At 27.7% G+C, this 19,855-nt stretch overlaps 1 protein-coding gene across 1 annotated transcript; it reads right to left on the minus strand.

The window, feature by feature from the left end:
• Positions 1-12: 12 nt before the first annotated feature.
• LOC135133084 (angiopoietin-related protein 7-like) lies at positions 13-19,386 on the minus strand. Its single transcript, XM_064061345.1, has 7 exons — positions 19,244-19,386; positions 8,000-8,349; positions 7,575-7,948; positions 7,283-7,516; positions 757-1,541; positions 641-711; positions 13-250 (listed from the first exon to the last, which is right to left on the minus strand). The coding sequence occupies exons 1-5, from the start codon at positions 19,346-19,348 to the stop codon at positions 1,327-1,329; spliced, it is 1,278 nt and encodes a 425-aa protein (XP_063917415.1). The 5' UTR covers positions 19,349-19,386; the 3' UTR covers positions 13-250; positions 641-711; positions 757-1,326.
• Positions 19,387-19,855: the final 469 nt, after the last annotated feature.

Here is a 19,855-nt window from a genome sequence, read left to right on the forward strand (position 1 = left end):
ATAACTTCCATGTGTAATTTTATACTTTTTATTTTCGTTGAAAAGTATTTACAACTTCATGGTTCTAACTGTTGGCAAAATATTCCGAGCTTATTATTCGTAGTGCTTTATTTATCTTTCAAGGGTGAATTCCCACGTCGGCCATGTTGATGCAACCCTTTTTCGGGAAGCAAATGATATTGCGATACACTTGCACTGGTCTGACCGTCGGATTACTATACAGAATTTCCGTTTCGAGGTCCACAGCGTCCTAAAAACGAAAAAACTTGTAGTATCACAATTAAAACAACGCACTTGGAGATTGAAATCTTTACTTTCAAGGAAAGATTTAATCTCAGATTTTGTCACAATATTTATGTTTTTGGCTAGCACCTCTCAAAATTGTTTGTTTTTAATCTAACCGTCATAAACAGTTATTTTCCGCTATTAAAACCACCCTCAACACAAAGAGCCTCACTCCCACCCACACTTCCCAACCCATCGATCGCCCATTAAACGGTCACTTTAAACCCCGGAAAAAACCAAAAGCGCAGTCACACTACGTTGCACAAAACCTAATCTCGTTTTTATCGCAATGACGTCAAAATTCGCGAGTGACCTTGACAAGTTGATTGACGGTACTTGAAGCTGCCAAACTCACCATCGTTTCCAGAGTGGATTTGGCTAGCTCTTGAGGCTCATCGGGGGCGGGGTTGTCGAAATCTGGAGACACTGGAAGCGAAAATTGTATTGCGGTACTACCAAGGATAAACGTACCTGGAGCAGCTGCCACAAGGGCGAGAATTGGTAGCAACATGAGCAGCTTCATGTTTAGACTTGGCACGAGTTATCTTTAGGATTCAAATTTATTACGGGTGCGGCTATAAAAATATTATCTCGGTATGTTGAGGGATTAGAAGTACCGAAATAGCAGCAAAGGTAGCAAAGTACGATTGCGATTGTGGAAACTATTTTTATTAGATAGATTACACTTTTACTTACACCGTCTTCGGGTACCACACAATTTTTGCTCTTAATAAAAACGTCCCTAAAATAATCCAATAATTTACGGGCTGATAAAGGAAAGAAAAGGGAAAATTGGAGCTTTATCAAATACGTGATCTCGGGACGCACTTTAACGCCCTTTTATTGATTGGAAACATCCCGGCCCTTATTTTCGATGTCCGCTGACTTCATACATCAAAGAAAATTCAAGAAACAACCAAATGCAATAATGCAGCAGTTTATTAAAAAAAAAGAAAACAGTATTCTCTGGGTATCTAAGGAGATACAGTTTTATAGTGTGTATATGGCAGTTGTGGTTGAAACTAAGAGAAACAACGTTAATTAATACGATGGAGGAACTTCCTGGTTGTCTGAAAGCAGAGCCGGATTAATACTGTGGGGTCGGACCATCATCCTTGCTCGCCGAAGGCTGTAGTGGGATCCGTGGAATTCGCCCCAGTACATCCCTTGGTACTGGTGGTCGTCGGAGGTTGGACCTTTGAGGTATTTACCGTTGAGGTTGCTGGTGTCGCAATTTCGGTACCACCATGCTCCGGCTGGAAACAATGTTTTTGTTAGTTTTAGTGGTACGATGTGTTTCGATCAGATGGCGCTCCACTGCAAAACGGGAACGGAATTATAGAAAAATTAAAAATTGTGTATGTGTTCGAGTTGATAATGTTGCAATTTTTCGATTTTTCCCATTTTTCAATAATTTATTTTTTTATTTCAGCATCTTTTGGATTTTTAATTTCTTAATTATTTAATTATATAATTTTTCGATTTTTGATTTTAACTCTTTCAATTTTTCGATTTATAGTTTTTCTTTTTTATTTCACAATTTTTTAAATAAAAAATTCCACATTTTTTGATTTTAGAATTTTTTTTTTATTTTTCATTTTTTTGAGTTTTTTTATTCTTTAGTTTCTCGATTTTTAATTTGTCGATTTTTCAATTTTTCGTTTCATCAATTTTTGATTTGCAATTTTTTAGGGTTCAGCGTAAAAATCAGTTTTTCAAAATTTGAATTTTTTGATTTTTTGGTTTATTAATTTTACGTTTTTATAACTATTGTTCGATTTTTCAACTGGATTTTTATTTTTTTCAATTTTTAGAATTTCCACTTTTTCGATTTTTATTTTTTTGAATTTTCGGTGTTTCAGTATGACTATTTTTCGATTTTTCAATTTTTCGTTTTTTATTTTGGCAATTTTTGGATTATCAATTTTACAATTTCCCCGTTTTAATTTTTCCATTTTTCTCATTTTTGAGTCGTTGCATTTTCGACTTCTTAGTTTTTCGATTTTTTTGCAGTTTTTTTTTTGATTTTTTAAAATTTTCAATTTTTGTTTTCAACATTTTCAATTTTTCGTTTCTTCAATTTTTAAATTTCTAATTTTTCGATTTTACGGTTCCATAAAATTTGAATTTTTCACTTTTTGTTTTTTTTTAATCTTTTAGTGTTCTGCTTTTTAGTTTTTCGATTTTTCAATTTTTCGTTTCATCAACTTTTGATTTGCAATTTTTCAAGACTTGAATTTTTTTATTTTACGTTTTCTTTTAATTTCACGTTTTTGCAACCAATAATCGATTTTTCAGATGGATTTTTTATTTTTTCAATTTGTAGAATTTTCAATTTTTTGATTTTTAATTTTTTGAGTTTTCAATTTTTTAAAACTTTTCGGTTATTCAGTTTTCCAAATTTTCGTTTTTTTATTTTGGCATTTTTTGAATTTTCAATTTCCCGATTTTTGAGTTGTTGCATTTTTTGACTTTCAATTTTTTTGGTTTTTAAAATTTTTGATATTTATCAATCAATTTTATTTTTTCAGTATCAATTTTGAAATTACATATTTTATTTTTCAATTTTACAATGTTTCACTTTTCAATTTTTACTTAGATATTTAATTTTTCGTTTGCAAAAAATTAAAAATTGGGAATATTGAAAAATACAAAATTTCCAAAAACGAATAACTGTAAAATCCTGTAAACTGTAAAATTGGAAAAAGAAATATTGAAAAAATGAAAAATGAAAAATTCTAAAACCGAAAATTTGAAAAATCAAAACTGAAAAATTGAAAAAATATTGAATTCAAAAAATTACAAAAAATTGATTAAAAAAAATGAAAAACCGAAAAATAATAAAAATTTAAATAAAAATTGAGGAATGAAGGAATCGAAAAATTATATTTTAATGGCAAACAAAAATTAAAAAAATTGAAAAATAAAGAAATTGACAACTCGATAAACTGAAAAATTGAAGAGTCGAAAAATCGAAAAAAAGTCAAAAAATTAAAAATCGAATCTTCAAAAGTGGAAAATCGAAAAATTGAAAAATCGAGAAACTAAAATTGAGGAATCGAAAAATTATTTAATGGGAAATTAAAAATTCGAAAAATTTAAAAATAAAAAAATTGTAAAATCGAAAAATTGTAATACCCAGAAATCAAGAAATTGAAAAATTGAGAAATTGAAATTAGGAATCGAAAAATTATAATTTAATGGGAAACAAAAATTCGAAAAATTGAAAAATAAAATAACTGACAACTCGATAAACTGAAAAATTGAAGAATCGAAAAATCGAAAAATAGTCAAAAAATTAAAAATCGAATCTTCAAAAGTGGAAAATCGAAAAATTGAAAAATCGAGAAACTAAAATTGAGGAATCGAAAAATTATTTAATGGGAAATTAAAAATTCGAAAAATTTAAAAACAAAAAAAATGTAAAATCGAAAAATTCTAAAACCCAGATATTCAGAAATCAAGAAATTGAAAAATTGAGAAATTAAAATTAGGAATCGAAAAATTATAATATAATGGGAAACAAAAATTCGAAAAATTAAAAAATAAAATAATTGAAACATCAAAAACTGAAGAATCGATCAATTAACAAACGAAGAATCGAAAACTCGAAAAACTGAATTAATAGTCGAGACATTAAAAAATTTAATATTCCAAAGTGGAAAACCCAAAAATCGAGAAATCGAAAAATTGTAAAACCTAGAAATTCAGAAATCAAAAAATTGAAAAATCGAGAAACTAAAATTGAGGAATCGAAAAATTATTTAATGGGAAATTAAAAATTCGAAAAATTGAAAAATAAAATTGACAACTCGATAAACTGAAAAATTGAAGAATCGAAAAATCGGAAAATAGTCAAAAAATTAAAAATCGAATTTTCAAAAGAGGAAAATCGAAAAATTGAGAAATCAAGAAATTGAAAAATCGAGAAACTAAAATTGAGGAATCGAAAAATTATTTAATGGGAAATTAAAAATTCGAAAAATTGAAAAATCGAGAAACTAAAATTGAGGAATCAAAAAATTATTTAATGGGAAATTTAAAATTCGAAAAATTTAAAAATAAAAAAATTGTAAAATCGAAAAATTGTAAAACCCAGAAATTCAGAAATCAAGAAATTGAAAAATTGAGAAATTAAAATTAGAAATAGAAAAATTATAATTTAATGGGAAACAAAAATTCAAAAAATTGAAAAATAAAAAAATTGACAACTCGATAAACTGAAAAATTGAAGAATCGTAAAATGGGAAAATAGTCAAAAAATTAAAAATCGAATTTTCAAAAGTGGAAAATCGAAAATTTGAAAAATCAAGAAACTGAAAAATCGAGAAACTAAAATTGAGTAATCGAAAAATTATTGAATGGGAAATTAAAAATTCAAAAAATTTAAAAATAAAAAAATTGTAATATCGCAATATTCGAAAATGAAAAATCGTCTAATTGAAAAATCAAAAAATGGGTCATCGGGAAATTGGAAAATGGAAAAATTGTAATATTGAGTAACCCAAAAATCGCAAAAATTAAAAGTTGAGAAATCGATGAATCGAAAAATTAAAAATTAAAAATCAAAAACTTGTAAAATCGAAGCACTGAAAAATTGGGAAATTGAAACATTGAGAAATTGAAAAATCAAAAAATTATAAAATCGTAAAACTGAATAGTCAGGAAACTGAAAAATCGAAAAATTGAAAAATAATTAAAATAAAAATTGAAGCATCGAAAAATCTAAAAATTGAAAAATCAGATAATTCAAAAATTCAGAAACTGAATTATTGAAAAATTAAGAGCTTAAAAGCCGGAACATAGAAAAATCGAAAAATTGCAAAATTATAAACTGAAAAATCAAGAAATTGGAAAACCGAAAAACTGGAAAATAAGATAATTGACAAATCGAAAACTTGCAAACTTGTAACATTGAGAATCGAAAAATCGGAAAATTAAAAGCTGAAAAATCGAAAAATCAAAATTGAGAAATCGAAAAATGCAATGGGAAACAAAAATTCGAAAAATTGAAAAATAAAAAAATTGACAACTGGATAAACTGAAAAATTGAAGAGTCGAAAAATCGAAAAACCAAGAAATTGAAAAATCGAAAAATCAAAATTGAGGAATCGAAAACTTATTTAATGGGAAACTAAAAATTCGAAAAATTGAAAAAAAAATTTGTAAAATCGTAACATTCGAAAATCAACAAATTGAAAAATCGTCTAATTGAAAAATCGAAAAGTGGGTCATCGAAAAATTGGAAAATGGAAAAATTGTAACATTGAGTAAGCGAAAGTTCGCAAAAATTAAAAGTTGAGAAATCGATGAATCGAAAAATTAAAAATTGACATATTAAGAAATCAAAAACTTGTAAAATCGAAGCACTGAAAAATTGGGAAGTTGAAACATTGAGAATTTGAAAAATCAAAAAATTAGAAAATCGTAAAACTGAAAAATTAGGAAACTGAAAAATCTAAAAATTGAAAAATAATTAAAATAAAAATCAAAAAATAAGCCATTCAATTGAAAAATTGAAATATCGCCTAACTATAAAATCAAAAATTGAAGCATCGAAAAATCTAAAAATTGAAAAATCAGATAAAAGTAAAAAATTCTGAAACTGAATTATTGAAAAATTAAGAGCTTACAAGCCAGAATATAGAAAAATCTAAAAATTGCAAAATTATAAACTGAAAAATCAAGAAACTGGAAAACCGAAAAACTGAAAAATAAGATAACTTGTAAAATTGAAAAATCAAAAAATTAAAAACAGGAGTTAAAAATCAAAATATTGGGATACCAAAAAATTGCAAAATCGTAAAATTTAAAAACCAAGAAACTGAAAAATCGAATAAAAATAAAAATTTAAAAATTCAGAATTTAAGTAATGAAAACTTCAAAAATTGCCTCACTAAAAAGTCAAAAACTGAAACAGAGAAATTGAAAAATGTAAAAATTGTAAAACCGACTAATCGAAAAATCGAAAAATTGAAAATTAAGAAATCGAAAGATCGAAAAACTAAAAATTGAGGAACTAAAAATCGAAACATGTTTTAAGAAATTATTGTAAAATTGTAAACTTGAATAATCAAGAAACTGAAAAATCGAGAAATTTAAAAATCAAAAAAATTAAAATCGAAAAATTGGGAATTCAAGTAGACCCTGAAAAATTGAAAAATCACCAAATTCAGAAGTGAATCATTGAAAAATTAAGAGCTAAAAAATCGGGATATTGAAAAATTGCAAAATTATAAACCGAAAAATCAAGAAACTGGAAAACGGAAAATTGAAAAATAAGATAATTGAGAAATCGAAACCTTGCAATCCACCAACTGAAAAATGGAAAAATTGTAAAATTGACTAATCAAAAAATCAGAAAATTGAAAGTTGAGAAAACGAAAAATCGAACAGTTAAAAATTGCGGGATTAAAAATCAAAATATTGAGAAATAAAAAAATTGTAAAATCGTAAAATTAAGAAGGCAAGAAAAATTGAAAAAGTTAAAAACAATAAAAAAATTGGGAATTCAGTATTGAAAAATAAAAAATCGTTAAATGAAAAATCAGAAATTGAAACACGGAAAAGTTGAAAAATTGGGAAAATTTGAGAAGTGCAAAAATTGAAAAATCAGATAATCCAAAAATCGGGAAATTGCAAAATTATAATGAAAACCAAGAAACTGGAGAAAATTGAAGAAGAATGCTCATAGTACACAATATAAAATAAAACCCTCTTCACACTTGGGATAAAAAGGCTAACGACTTCTTACTTTTAAAAATTCTGCATTCTCATCCTTAGCGTAAGATACGTTATCTTTCGTTGCTGTTGCGGTGTTAGTAAACGGAAAATGATTTCGGATGTGGGAAGAAAAGATAACACAGATAGCTCCCTGTTACGTTTACAAATTACCTGACCACAGACCACAAGCCAGTCAAGGAACTTACGCTAATAAGTTCATTTAACAGTTAATATAAATAAATAAATAAATGAATTTAAAAATAAGTATACTCACTATGCGCTTGCGCACAACTTCCTTCCTGCCACTCATCCTGATCCAGATCCTTCGTACTAAATTTACTTCCTGCGTGGTACGTCAGCGAATCCCCCGCATCCCCGCTGTACCCCGCCAGCACCTTCAAGGCGTACCCCTCCACTTCGCTCCCCACACTGAACGCCTCATAGTGTGCGTACACCCTCTTCCCCTCCAGGTCCTCCAGTTCTATCAACAACTCGTTGACTTCGGAGCCTATAATTATTAAACCCTCATAATCACAACCCCCTACTCCAAAAAAAAATTAATATACCCGTCAGTTGGTGCAAGTACTCCAACCCCAGCCAGAACTCCCCCCCGAGGTTACCAAACCCGATCTTGTAGCTGTGCCAATTCAAGTAAAAATCCTTGTCACCCTCGTGCCGGTTCTGGATGTAGGTCCAACCACCCCCTCTGGACTCCATTTCGCACACCGCCATGAAAGGTCGAGGGGACAACTCCGGCTGGATTCGATAAATCCCAGAGACATTGTTACCCCCTTCCAGAATTTCCAGACAATTCCGGGGAAAGTCGTCGGAGCCGTGCGACGTCGGGGGGTGCTGCATGAGGTGGTGGTGCTTGACGTCATTGAGGCTGTCGGTGAGGAAGGACTTGGTGACGAGGTTGTCATCCCTATGCATGCAACTTCTAAAAAAAAAAAGTTCTATAGCTGTTAAATTTAGCAAAAGTGGTACTAACTTGGTACTCTCGGCTATTGCAGACACGTTCTTCCTGATATTCCAGATGTCGGCTCTCAGACTTCGCAAAGCGGCCACCACGATTTGCAGACCTTTGCCTAGGTTGTCGATTTTCAGCTCCAGCTGGCCTGGGATGGCTCCATTTTTCGTTCCGGGTTGGTTTGTTTGTGTGTAATGGTGCAACTGGATTCTGAATTCGTCTACCGCTGTATGGACGTCTGTCGTTTGCCATTCTAGGGCGTGGAGGCGGCGGTTGGTTTCCTGTAGTTCCGAATTTAGGTGGTCTGATTTTTCGGCAGTTTGGACTTCCAGTCTTGTGAGTCTGTAGTTGATTTGGCTGATGTCGCAAGTCTAAGGACAGAAATAAAAATGTTAAAGGGGAGCTTACATAGCCGTAAGTTTGACAAGCAACCAAATTAGTATGTGAAAAGTGTAAAGAATTTGTGTGGAAATCATATAAATTTATCGATATTGTTGAAGTGAATACATGAGTGAAACCCGTGTTTTTACAAGTGCATTTGTATTCCTAGAAGAGTACAATAGAAGGTCGCAGATTGTCTGACATTGAGGCGACGTATCAAGGAAAAAACTGATTTATAGAGTCTCCTGTACAGATTTATTATGATGATTATAAGAAAACATGTATTTATTTGTTGTAAAGAACATGTTCAATTTAATTATATTATTTGCTAAGTCGGCTTGTCGACTCGAAGATGTGTATCTGTGCCTTAAGTTCAGTTAAAGCAAGTTGTAAAACAAGCTTTACAATCCGATTTTTTTTCATTTATTTGTTAGATTTTTTTTTAATCTCTCGAGTTGTCAATTTTTGGATTCTTCAATTTTTTGGTTTTGCAGTTTTGATTATCAAGTTTCAAGTTTTAGAATTTTTTATTTTTCCATTTTTAATGTTACTAACTATTTTACAATCTCAGTGTTTCGATTTTTAATTTTTCAATTTTTAAAGTTTCCACTTTAGAATATTAATTTATCGATTCTTTAGGTTTTCGGTTTTTCATGTTTGATTTTTTAAGTTTCAAGTTTTCGATTTTCGGTTTCAGAATTTTTTTATCGATTTTTTAATTTCTTGGCTATCAATATTAGGATTCAGTTCCTTGATTTTTCAATTTTACAATTTTACAATTTTTTCATTCCTCTTTAGTTCGATTTTTAATTTATCAATTTTTAATTTGCGATTTTCGAATTTCGCAATTTTAAAATTTTTCCCTTTTTCAGTTTCTTGATTTCCGGTTTTTCGACTTTTCATTTTAGAATTTTGATTTTTTAATTTATCGGTTTGTCATTTTTCGAATTCTTTGATTTTTCCATTTTCATTTTTGATTTTCAATTTTTCCGTTTTAGGATTTTTTTTCCACTTTTTTCAATTTTTTTCATTTCCAGTTTTACAGTTTAATAGTAATCCATTGTAACAAGTTTTTCAATTCCTCGATATTCGCATTTTTAATTTTTTAATTTTCCGTGTTTCAGTTATTAATTTTTCAATTCACAACACTCGATTTCACAATTTCTCAGTTAATGATTTTCCAATTTTACAAATTTGAAATTTTTTGATTTCTCAATATTTCGATTTTTCAATTCCTCGATTTTTCCATTTTTTGATTTTTAGTTTTTTGATTTTACAAGTTGCTATTTTTCGATTTCTCAGTTTTCCGGTTTTTCAGGTTGTTGATTTGTTGTCAGTTTTACGTTCTTGCAATTTTTTGATTTCTTAATATTTCGATTTTTAATGTCTCAAATTTTAGTTTTTCAATTTTCCATTTCTCAATTTTTAATTTTTCGACTTTTTGATTTCTCAATTTTACAATTTTCTCAATTTCCCGATTTTTAAATTTCTTGATTTTTTAATTTATCCAGTTTTCGGTTCTCCGTTTTCAATTTATCGGTTTGTCAATCTTTGAATTTTTCTGTTCTTTGGTTTTTCATTTTGATTTTTCAAATTTTCGGTTTTAGAATTTTTCATTTTTCATTTTTTCAATTTTACGGATTTCACAATTTTTTGATTTCTCAATGTTTCGAATTTTTAATCTCTCAGTTAATAATTGTTCGTTTTCTCAATTTTTAATTTCGATTGTCCACTTTAGAATCCGATTTTTTAGTTAATTCTTCAGTTTTTCGAGTTTTCGATTCTTTGTTTTCTAATTTATCGATTCTTTAGGTTTTCGGTTTTTCATGTTTGATTTTTTAAGTTTCAAGTTTTCGATTTTCGGTTTCTGAATTTTTTTATCGATTTTTTAATTTCTTGGCTATCAATATTGGGATTCAGTTTCTTGATTTTTCAATTTTATGATTTTACAATTTTTTCATTCCTCTTTAGTTCGATTTTTAATTTATCAATTTTTAATTTTCGATTTTCGAATTTCTCAATTCTAAAATTTTTCCATTTTTCAGTTTCTTGATTTTCAGTTTTTCGACTTTTCATTTTAGAATTTTGATTTTTTAATTTATCGGTTTGTCATTTTTCGAATTCTTTGATTTTTTCATTTTCATTTTTGATTTCCAATTTTTCCGTTTTAGGATTTTTTTTTCACTTTTTTCAATTTTTTCATTTCCAGTTTTACAGTTTAATAATAATCCGTATCAAGTTTTTCAACTCCTCGATATTCGCATTTTTAATTTTTTAATTTTCTGTGTTTCAGTTATTAATTTTTCAATTTACAATACTCGATTTCACAATTTCTCAGTTAATGATTTTCCAATTTTACAATTTTGAAATTTTTTGATTTCTCAATATTTCGATTTTTCAATTCCTCGATTTTTCCATTTTTTGATTTTTAGTTTTTTGATTTTACAAGTTGCAATTTTTCGATTTCTCAGTTTTCCGGTTTTTCAGGTTGTTGATTTGTTGTCAGTTTTACGTTTTTGCAATTTTTTAATTTCTCAATATTTCGATTTTAATGTCTCAAATTTTAGTTTTTCAATTTTCGATTTCTCAATTTTTAATTTTTCGATTTTTTGATTTCTCAATTTTACAATTTTTTCAATTTCCCGATTTTTAAATTTCTTGATTTTTTAATTTATCCAGTTTTCGGTTCTCCGTTTTCAATTTATCGGTTTGTCAATTTTTGAATTTTTCTGTTCTTTGGATTTTCATTTTGATTTTTCATATTTTCGGTTTTGGAATTTTTCATTTTCAATTTTACGGATTTCACAATTTTTTGATTTCTCAATGTTTCGCATTTTTAATCTCTCATTTAATAATTGTTCGTTTTTTCAATTTTTAATTTCGATTGTCCACTTTAGAATCCGATTTTCTAGTTAATTCTGCAGTTTTTCGAGTTTTCGATTCTTCGTTTTTTATTTATCGATTCTTTAGGTTTTTGGTTTTTCATGTTTGATTTTTTAAGTTTCAAGTTTTCGATTTTCGGTTTCTGAATTTTTTTATCGATTTTTTAATTTCTTGGCTATCAATATTGGGATTCAGTTTCTTGATTTTTCAATTTTACGATTTTACAAATTTTTCATTCCTCTTTAGTTCGATTTTTAATTTTTCAATTTTTAATTTCCGATTTTCGGATTTCTCAATTTTAAAATCCATTTTTCTGTTTCTTGATTTCCAGTTTTTCGACTTTTCATTTTAGAATTTTGATTTTTTTAGTTATCGGTTTGTCATTTTTCGAATTCTTTGATTTTTCCATTTTCATTTTTGATTTTCAATTTTTCCGTTTTAGGATTTTTTTTCCACTTTTTTCAATTTTTTCATTTCCAGTTTTACAGTTTAATAATAATCCGTATCAAGTTTTTCAATTTCTGGATATTCGCATTTTTAATTTTTTAATTTTCCGTGTTTCAGTTATTAATTTTTCAATTTACAATACTCGATTTCACAATTTCTCAATTAATGATTTTCCAATTTTACAATTTTGAAATTTTTTGATTTCTCAATATTTCGATTTTTCAATTCCTCGATTTTTCCATTTTTTGATTTTTAGTTTTTTGATTTTACAAGTTTGCAATTTTTCGATTTCTCAGTTTTCCCGTTTTTCAGGTTGTTGATTTGTTGTCAGTTTCACGTTCTTGCAATTTTTTGATTTCTCAATATTTCGATTTTTAACGTCTCAAATTTTAGTTTTTCAATTTTCGATTTCTCAATTTTTAATTTTTCAATTTTTTGATTTCTCAATTGTACAATTTTTTCAATTTCCCGATTTTTAAATTTCTTGATTTTTTAATTTATCTAGTTTTCGGTTCTCCGTTTTCAATTTATCGGTTTGTCAATTTTTGAATTTTTCTGTTCTTTGGTTTTTCATTTTGATTTTTCAAATTTTCGGTTTTAGAATTTTTCATTTTTCATTTTTTCAATTTTTTCATTTTCAATTTTACGGATTTCACAATTTTTTGATTTCTCAGTGTAATTGTTCGTTTTCGCAATTTTTAATTTCGATTGTCCACTATAGATTCCGATTTTTTAGTTAATTCTTCAGTTTTTCGAGTTTTCGATTCTTCGTTTTTTATTTATCGATTCTTTAGGTTTTCGGTTTTTCATGTTTGATTTTTTAAGTTTCAAGTTTTCAATTTTACGATTTTACAATTTTTTCATTCCTCTTTAGTTCGATTTTTAATTTATCAATTTTTAATTTTCGATTTTCGAATTTCTCAATTCTAAAATTTTTCCATTTTTCAGTTTCTTGATTTTCAGTTTTTCGACTTTTCATTTTAGAATTTTGATTTTTAAATTTATCGGTTTGTCATTCTTCGAATTCTTTGATTTTTCCATTTTCATTTTTGATTTTCAATTTTTCCGTTTTAGGATTTTTTTTCCGCTTTTTTCAATTTTTTTCATTTCCAGTTTTACAGTTTAATAATAATCCATTGTAACAAGTTTTTCAATTCCTCGATATTCGCATTTTTAATTTTTTAATTTTCCAAGTTTCAGTTATTAATTTTTCAATTTACAACACTGGATTTCACAATTTCCCAATTAATGATTTTCCAATTTTACAATTTTGAAATTTTTTGATTTCTGAATATGTCGATTTTTCAGTTTTCCGGTTTTTCAGGTTGTTGATTTGTTGTCAGTTTTACGTTTTTGCAATTTTTTAATTTGTTAATATTTCGATTTTTAATTTCTCCGTTTTTAATTTTTCGATTTTTTTATTTCTCTTCAGTTTATTCAATTTCAATTTTTGGATTTTTCAGAATTTTTCATTTTTTTAGTTTCTCCATTTTCAATTTTACGATTTAATAATTACCCGTTGTTTCAAAATTTTCAGTTCAATCAATCAATATTCGCATTTTTAATAACCTCAATTTTTAATTTTCCAATTTTTCGATATTTCAATAATTATTATTGATTTTTTCAATTGCCAAATTTTTCAATTTTTTAATACCTGATTTCACAATTGCTCGATTTTTCAATTTTTGATCTTTCAAAAATTCGATTTATGATTTCAATTTTTTGATTTCTCAGTTTTAAAATTTTTCTGTTTCTCAATTTCCCAATTTTTCAATTTCTTGAGTTTTCAATTTTTCGATTTTTCATTTTAGAATATGTATTTAATTTCTCGATTATTAATTTTTCAATTATTTTAGTTTTCAATTCTTCGTTTTTATTTTATCGATTTGTCAATTTTTGAATTTTTCAGTTTTTCGGTTGTTCAATTTTGATTTTTCAAATTTTGCTTTTAGAATTTTTCACTTTTTAATTTTTTAAATTTTTTCATTTCCAATATTACGATTTTACCATTATCCGTCTTTTCAAAATTTTTTAATTTTCCAATTTTTCCTTATTTCAATTATTATTGATTTTTCAATGACCCAATTTTTCAATTTTTCAATACATACTTGATTTTGCAATTTCTCAATTTTTCGATATTTGATCTCGCAATATTTCGATTTATAACGCTCAATTTTTAATTTTTCCATGTTTTAGTTTCTCAATTTTACAAATTTTCCATTTTTCGATTTCTTGATTTTTAAATTTTTCGATTTTTCGTTTTAGAATATTTAATTTCCTGACTATTAATTTCTCAAATTTTCGGTTTTAGAATTTTTGCTTTTTCATTTTTTGGATTTTTCCATTTTCAGTTTTGCGATTTTATAATTATCCGCTTTTTCAAAATTCTTAGTCTTTTATTAATTCCATTTTTAGTTGAATAAAATCGAAATATTAAGAAATCAAAAATTGATAAATCGTAAAATTAAAAAATTGAAAAATGGAGAAATTGCGAAATCAAGTATTGAAAATGGAAAACTTGGGTAATTGATCATTAACACATGGAAAAACTGGAAAATTAAAAAGGCGAATAATGAGAAATTGAAAATTTTGAAACAATGGATTATTGTAATTGTAAAATCGGAAATGGAAAAATTGAAGAAATGAAAAATTAATAATTCTAAAATTTTAAATTTGAAAAATCAAAACTGAAGAAACTGATACATGAAAAAACAAAAAATAGAAAACTCGAAAAATTGAAGATATTAAACAATATCGAATATTTTAAAATGGAAAACTGAAAAATTGAAAAATCGAAAATTGAAAACAAATCAACAACCTGAAAAACCGTTATGGACTCGATTACAATACTTCCTTTGCTTACGCTCGGGAAGTAAAAATGGCAAACAGAAAATTCTAAAACGGAAAAATTGAAAATCAAAAATGAAAACGGAAAAATCAAAGAATTCGAGAAATGATAAACCGATTAATTAAAAAGTCGAAATTCTAAAATGAAAAATCTAAAAATCGAGAAATTGAGGTAAAAAACCCGGATAAATGTAATAAAAAATGAAAATGGATAATAGGAAAAATCACAAATTCTAAAACTGGTAACTTGAAAATCAAGGCTGAAAAATTGACAACTCGATCGAAAAAAACCGAGGAAAAAAATCCCGGATAATTGTAAATTCCTAAAATTTAAAATGGAAAATTGGAAAAATCAATAATTCTAAAATTAGAAACTTGAAAATCAAAATTGAGAAATCGAAAAATTGGATAATCCAAAAACTGATAACTCGATAAATTGAAAACTCGATGATGCGAAAAATCGAATACATAAATGAAAAATCGAATATTGTAAAGTGGAAAATCGAAAAATTGAAAAATCAAAAAATTTAAAAATTAAAAATTGAAAATTATAAATCGAAATATTGAGAAATCAAAAATTGAAAAATCGAGCAATTGCGAAATTAAGTATTGAAAAATTGAAAAATTGGGCAATTGAAAAAATCAATAATAATAATTACTGAAATATCGAAAAATTGGAAAATTAAAAATTGAGGTATTAAAAATGCGAATATTGATTGATTGAACTGAAAATTTTGAAACAACGGATAATTATTAAGTCGTGAAACTGGAAATGAAAAAACTCTAAAACGGAAAACTTAAAAATCAAAAAAGGAAATGGAAAAATCAAAGAATTCGAAAAATGGAAAAATCGTAAATTTGATAAATCAAGAAACTGAATCGAAATATTTATAGTCAAGAAATTAAAAAATCGAATATTCCAAAATAGAATATCGACAAATTATAAAATTCATAAATCGAAATATCGAAAACTTAAAACTTGGAAAGACCGAAGAATCGACATTTCGAAAAACTGAAGAATTAATAGTCGAGACACTAAAAAATTGAATATTCTAAAATGGAAACAAAAAGAATTGAAAAATTAAAAATTAAAATACTGAGAAATCAAAAATCGAATGATAAAAAAACCGAAAAATTGGGAAATTTAGGAAAAAACCTAGTAAACTAGTAACATAAATTGAAAATAGAAAATTGCAAAAATCAAAAATTCTAAAACTGGAAACTTGAAAATAAAAACTGAAAAATCTAAAAATTGAAGAATCCAAAAATTGACAACTCGATAGGTAAAAAAAATCAAAAATCGAATAAATAAATTAAATTTTAATAGTCAAGAAAATTAAAAAATAAATGATAAATCAAGAAATTATGAATTCATAAAATTGGAAATGGAAAAATTGAATAAATGAAAAATGAGAAATTCTAAAACCAGATTTTGAATTATCAAATTGAAACACTGGGAAATTGAAAAATCAAAAATCGCAAAATCGTAAAATTGGAGAATGAGAATGAGTAAATAATCAAGAAATTGCGAAATGAAGTATTTTGGAATTGAAAAATTAATAACTGAAACAAGGAAAATTGGAAAATTAAAAATCGAAGTATTGAAAAAGCCAATATTGGGAAATTGAAAATTTTGACACGGATTATTAAACTTATTATTAAACCGTAAAACTGGAGACGAAAAAATGAAAAAAAAAAAATGGCAAATAAAAAATTCTGAAACAGAAAAATTGAAAATGAAAAATGAAAATGGAAAAATCAAAGAATTCGAGAAATGACAAACCGACAAATTAAAAAGCCGAACAAAAAATAAATACCGAAAAATTGCAAAATTAAAAATTGAGGTACGAAAAATGCGAATGTTGATTGAACTGAAAAAATTGAAACAACGGATAATTATTTAATCGTAAAATTGGAAATGGAAAAATTCTAAAACCGAAAATTTGAAAAATCAAAACTGAAAACCGAAAAACTGAAAAATCCAAAAATTGAAAAATCGATAAATTAAACTTAAAAACAAAGAACCAAAAACTAGAATAACTGAAAAATTAATATTGGAGAAATTAAATACTCTAAAATGAAAAATCGAAAAATTGAAAAATCAAAAAATTGACACTTTGGGAAAATGAAAAATAGAAAAATTATAAAACTGAGAAATCAAAAAAATTGAAAAATTAAAAACCGAGACATTAAAAATCGAAACAGTGAGAGATGAAGAAATTTCAAAATCGTAAAATAGGAAAATGAATAATCGAGAAATTACGAAATTAAGTATTGTAAATTGAAAAATTCGGGAATTGAAAAATTAATAATTTAATCAATAAAATTAAAAATGCGAATAATTATTAAATCGTAAAATTGGAAATGAAAAAATTGAGCAAAAGGCAAATAAGAAATTCCTAAACGAAAAAATAGAAAATCAAAATCGAAAATGGAAAAATCAAAATTCGAGAAATGACAAACCAAGAAATTAAAAGGTCGAAAAACTGAAAAATCAAGAAACTGAAAAATGAAAAAAACGTAAAATTGAGAAGTCGGAAAATCCAAAATTAAAAATCGAAATCAAAAATCGAATAATCGAAAAATTGAAAAATTCACAAATTGAGGACAAGCCGGATTGTAAAATAGTAAAACTGAAAATGGAAAATTGGAAAAATCAACGATTCTAAAACTGGAAACTTGAAAATCAAAACTGAGAAATCGAAAAATTTGAGAAATCCAAAAACTGGCATTCAAAATCAAAGAATCGAAAAATCAAATACATAAATGAAAAATTAATAGTCAAGAAATTGAAAAATCTCGAAATTAAAAATTAAGAAAACGAAAAATTATTATTAAATGAGAGATTAAAAATTCGAAACATGGAGAGATCAAGAAATTGTAAAATCGTAAACGAAACACCAAAGAACTGAAAAATTCAAAAATTGACAAATCGATAAATTAAAAACGAAGAACCGGAAACTAGAATAATTGAAAATTAATAATCGGGAAATTAAAAACTCGAATATTCTAAAACTAAAAGTCGAAAAACTGAAAAATGAAGAAACAGAAAACTAGAAAAATCGAAAATTTAAAAAGTTGACAAATTTAAAATGAATCAAAAAAATGCAAAATCGTAAAACTGAAAAATCAAGAAACTGATTCTAAAAACTGGTAGTCGAGAAAATAAAAAATCAAATATTTCAAAGCGGAATATCGACCAATACGAGTAGTAAAATCAAACAAGAATCCGACTCTAATGGAGAAAATAAAAATGAATCAAAAATACATCCTCTAGCAATAATTCATTAATGATTTTTTAATATGACGTCATCCACTTTTTGGAGGGAATAAGTCAATAAATTTTGTTTAATTTATTAATTATTTGTTTACATCCATCACCCCGTCCACACTTAACAATTAACATTAAATAATATCCAATAAGAACAGAAAATGATTAAATGTTTCACCAGACTCCTATGTAGGTTCTGAGACACCTTGCGAAATTTTATTCCACAAACTTACTTTCTTTATGATAAAATGTTTGCACGGCTTAAAAATATGAGTTTATTATTATTAAAACACAGACAAAAAAGTGTGTCACAATTTTAACCCGAAACGTGATTAACCCGACAAAATTCGGGCATAACGTCATCAATTTTTACAGGGAATGTGTAAACAAAACTTGATTAACAATTAGCAGTTCAAAATTTCAAAGGAAACAGTTGGCTAGTTTCGGAAATTAAATCACAACAAACTGACTGCCGGATAGAAGACAGACGTGGACTATAAATTCGCTCGAAAATTAAAAATAACGATACAATGAAACTATGAATGAAACAAAACGACAAAAAAAACACGTTATAGTAAACAAGGAAGACGTTCCAGTCGTGTTGAAAACCCTCCAGAGGTGTTTATTTCTCTAAACCGAGGAAATTTATTAGACCGCTGCAACAATAAACGTTTTTTTTTTTTCTACTTTTTATTAAAGTTTACGCACGTTATCAAAGAGGTGTATTTTACGCTAACATCTTACAAACACGCATCGCCAACCTTGACTCAGTTTCGCTCGAACTTCGCGTAGGTACCTAAATTTAGCACACCGGCAACTCTTTCGGCAAACCCGACCCAATTAGCCCAATAAAACACAAAACCCAATCCGAAACTCATTCCGCATTTTTAGCACCTTCAAACAACATCAAACACATGGAAATATTTTCACAAAGCAAACTTTCCATTTCTCTATTTGTTATTCCGAGTCGGGCAAACACCCGCCTAATAAATTTTATTAGCAAAACAAACACAGCTAAAAACCCCCACAGCAAACGAATTGCAAGAAACGACATTCTCATCTGGATTATTCCGGGGAAGGCCGGAGCACTTTCCGGGAGCGTTAATATGCAAAGGCGGCTGATTTTCCGGATTTCCCAGACCTTGTCGACGAATCGCGCTCTTATCAAATATCTCCGAGTTATTTTTAAGCGTGTCGTTAATTTATTGCGTCATCGGGGAGCGTGACCAATCGAATTCCTTCATTGGCCTTCGATCGGCGCCGAGACTACCTTAACATTTATTACCATCACTATTATTATTACTTGAATCACTATGTAGACAGAATTTACAAAAATTGCATCAAGTTTGCAACCCGTTTTTGCATTACTCTTGTTTTTTTTTTGTTGTATGATTTTTGTTTGTTTGTTTGGTTTTTTTTTTTGTTTCTTTTCTTACCGTGGATGCGTTCCCGCGGGCGTCGTGCCGCACCCGCTGCCCCCGCTGGAAGGCGGCGACTTCGGCCGCCACCAGGACCCACACCCAAGCCCACTTCCCGTGCATTCTCAGCCAAAGCTCTCTCACAACTAACTACTTAACATTAAAGGCTGGGTGGATTTACATAAACTTGCGTCTCATTCTGAGTAAAAAATTATTATACTCGGTTGAGCGGCGGCTGGGTGTGATTAATTGCGAATTCGAGTGGACGACTTTTCAATATTATTAAATGGAACTGTCGCTCGTATAAATAGAGATGATTTATGGTGGGGCCGACAATGAACCCGAAATTATTTTTGGTGGGTATTAATTATAATTGTTCGAGAGGAGGGCTTTTTTGTTCCACTAAAATAAACTGTGCGCTCTATTTATTTAGATGGGTGGGAACGGCCGGTTTGTTTGTTTGTTCGCAGAGAGATTGATTGTTGGAGATCATAAAAGTTGGGGGTTGGGGGAATTTGATTGGCGGGGGTTGGGTAAAGTTGTAGTGGAGGGGTTGGGGTTACCTGGCCTGCGTTCATTTATTGACAAGCAAAAAATACAGTTTTTAACCAATTTTGATAAATTTTTTTC

This window comes from Zophobas morio, unplaced genomic scaffold (assembly GCF_036711695.1).
Source record: "Zophobas morio isolate AGI-343-1 ecotype UQ-CSIRO unplaced genomic scaffold, CSIRO_AGI_Zmor_V1 ptg000003l, whole genome shotgun sequence".
Taxonomy (NCBI): domain Eukaryota; kingdom Metazoa; phylum Arthropoda; class Insecta; order Coleoptera; family Tenebrionidae; genus Zophobas; species Zophobas morio.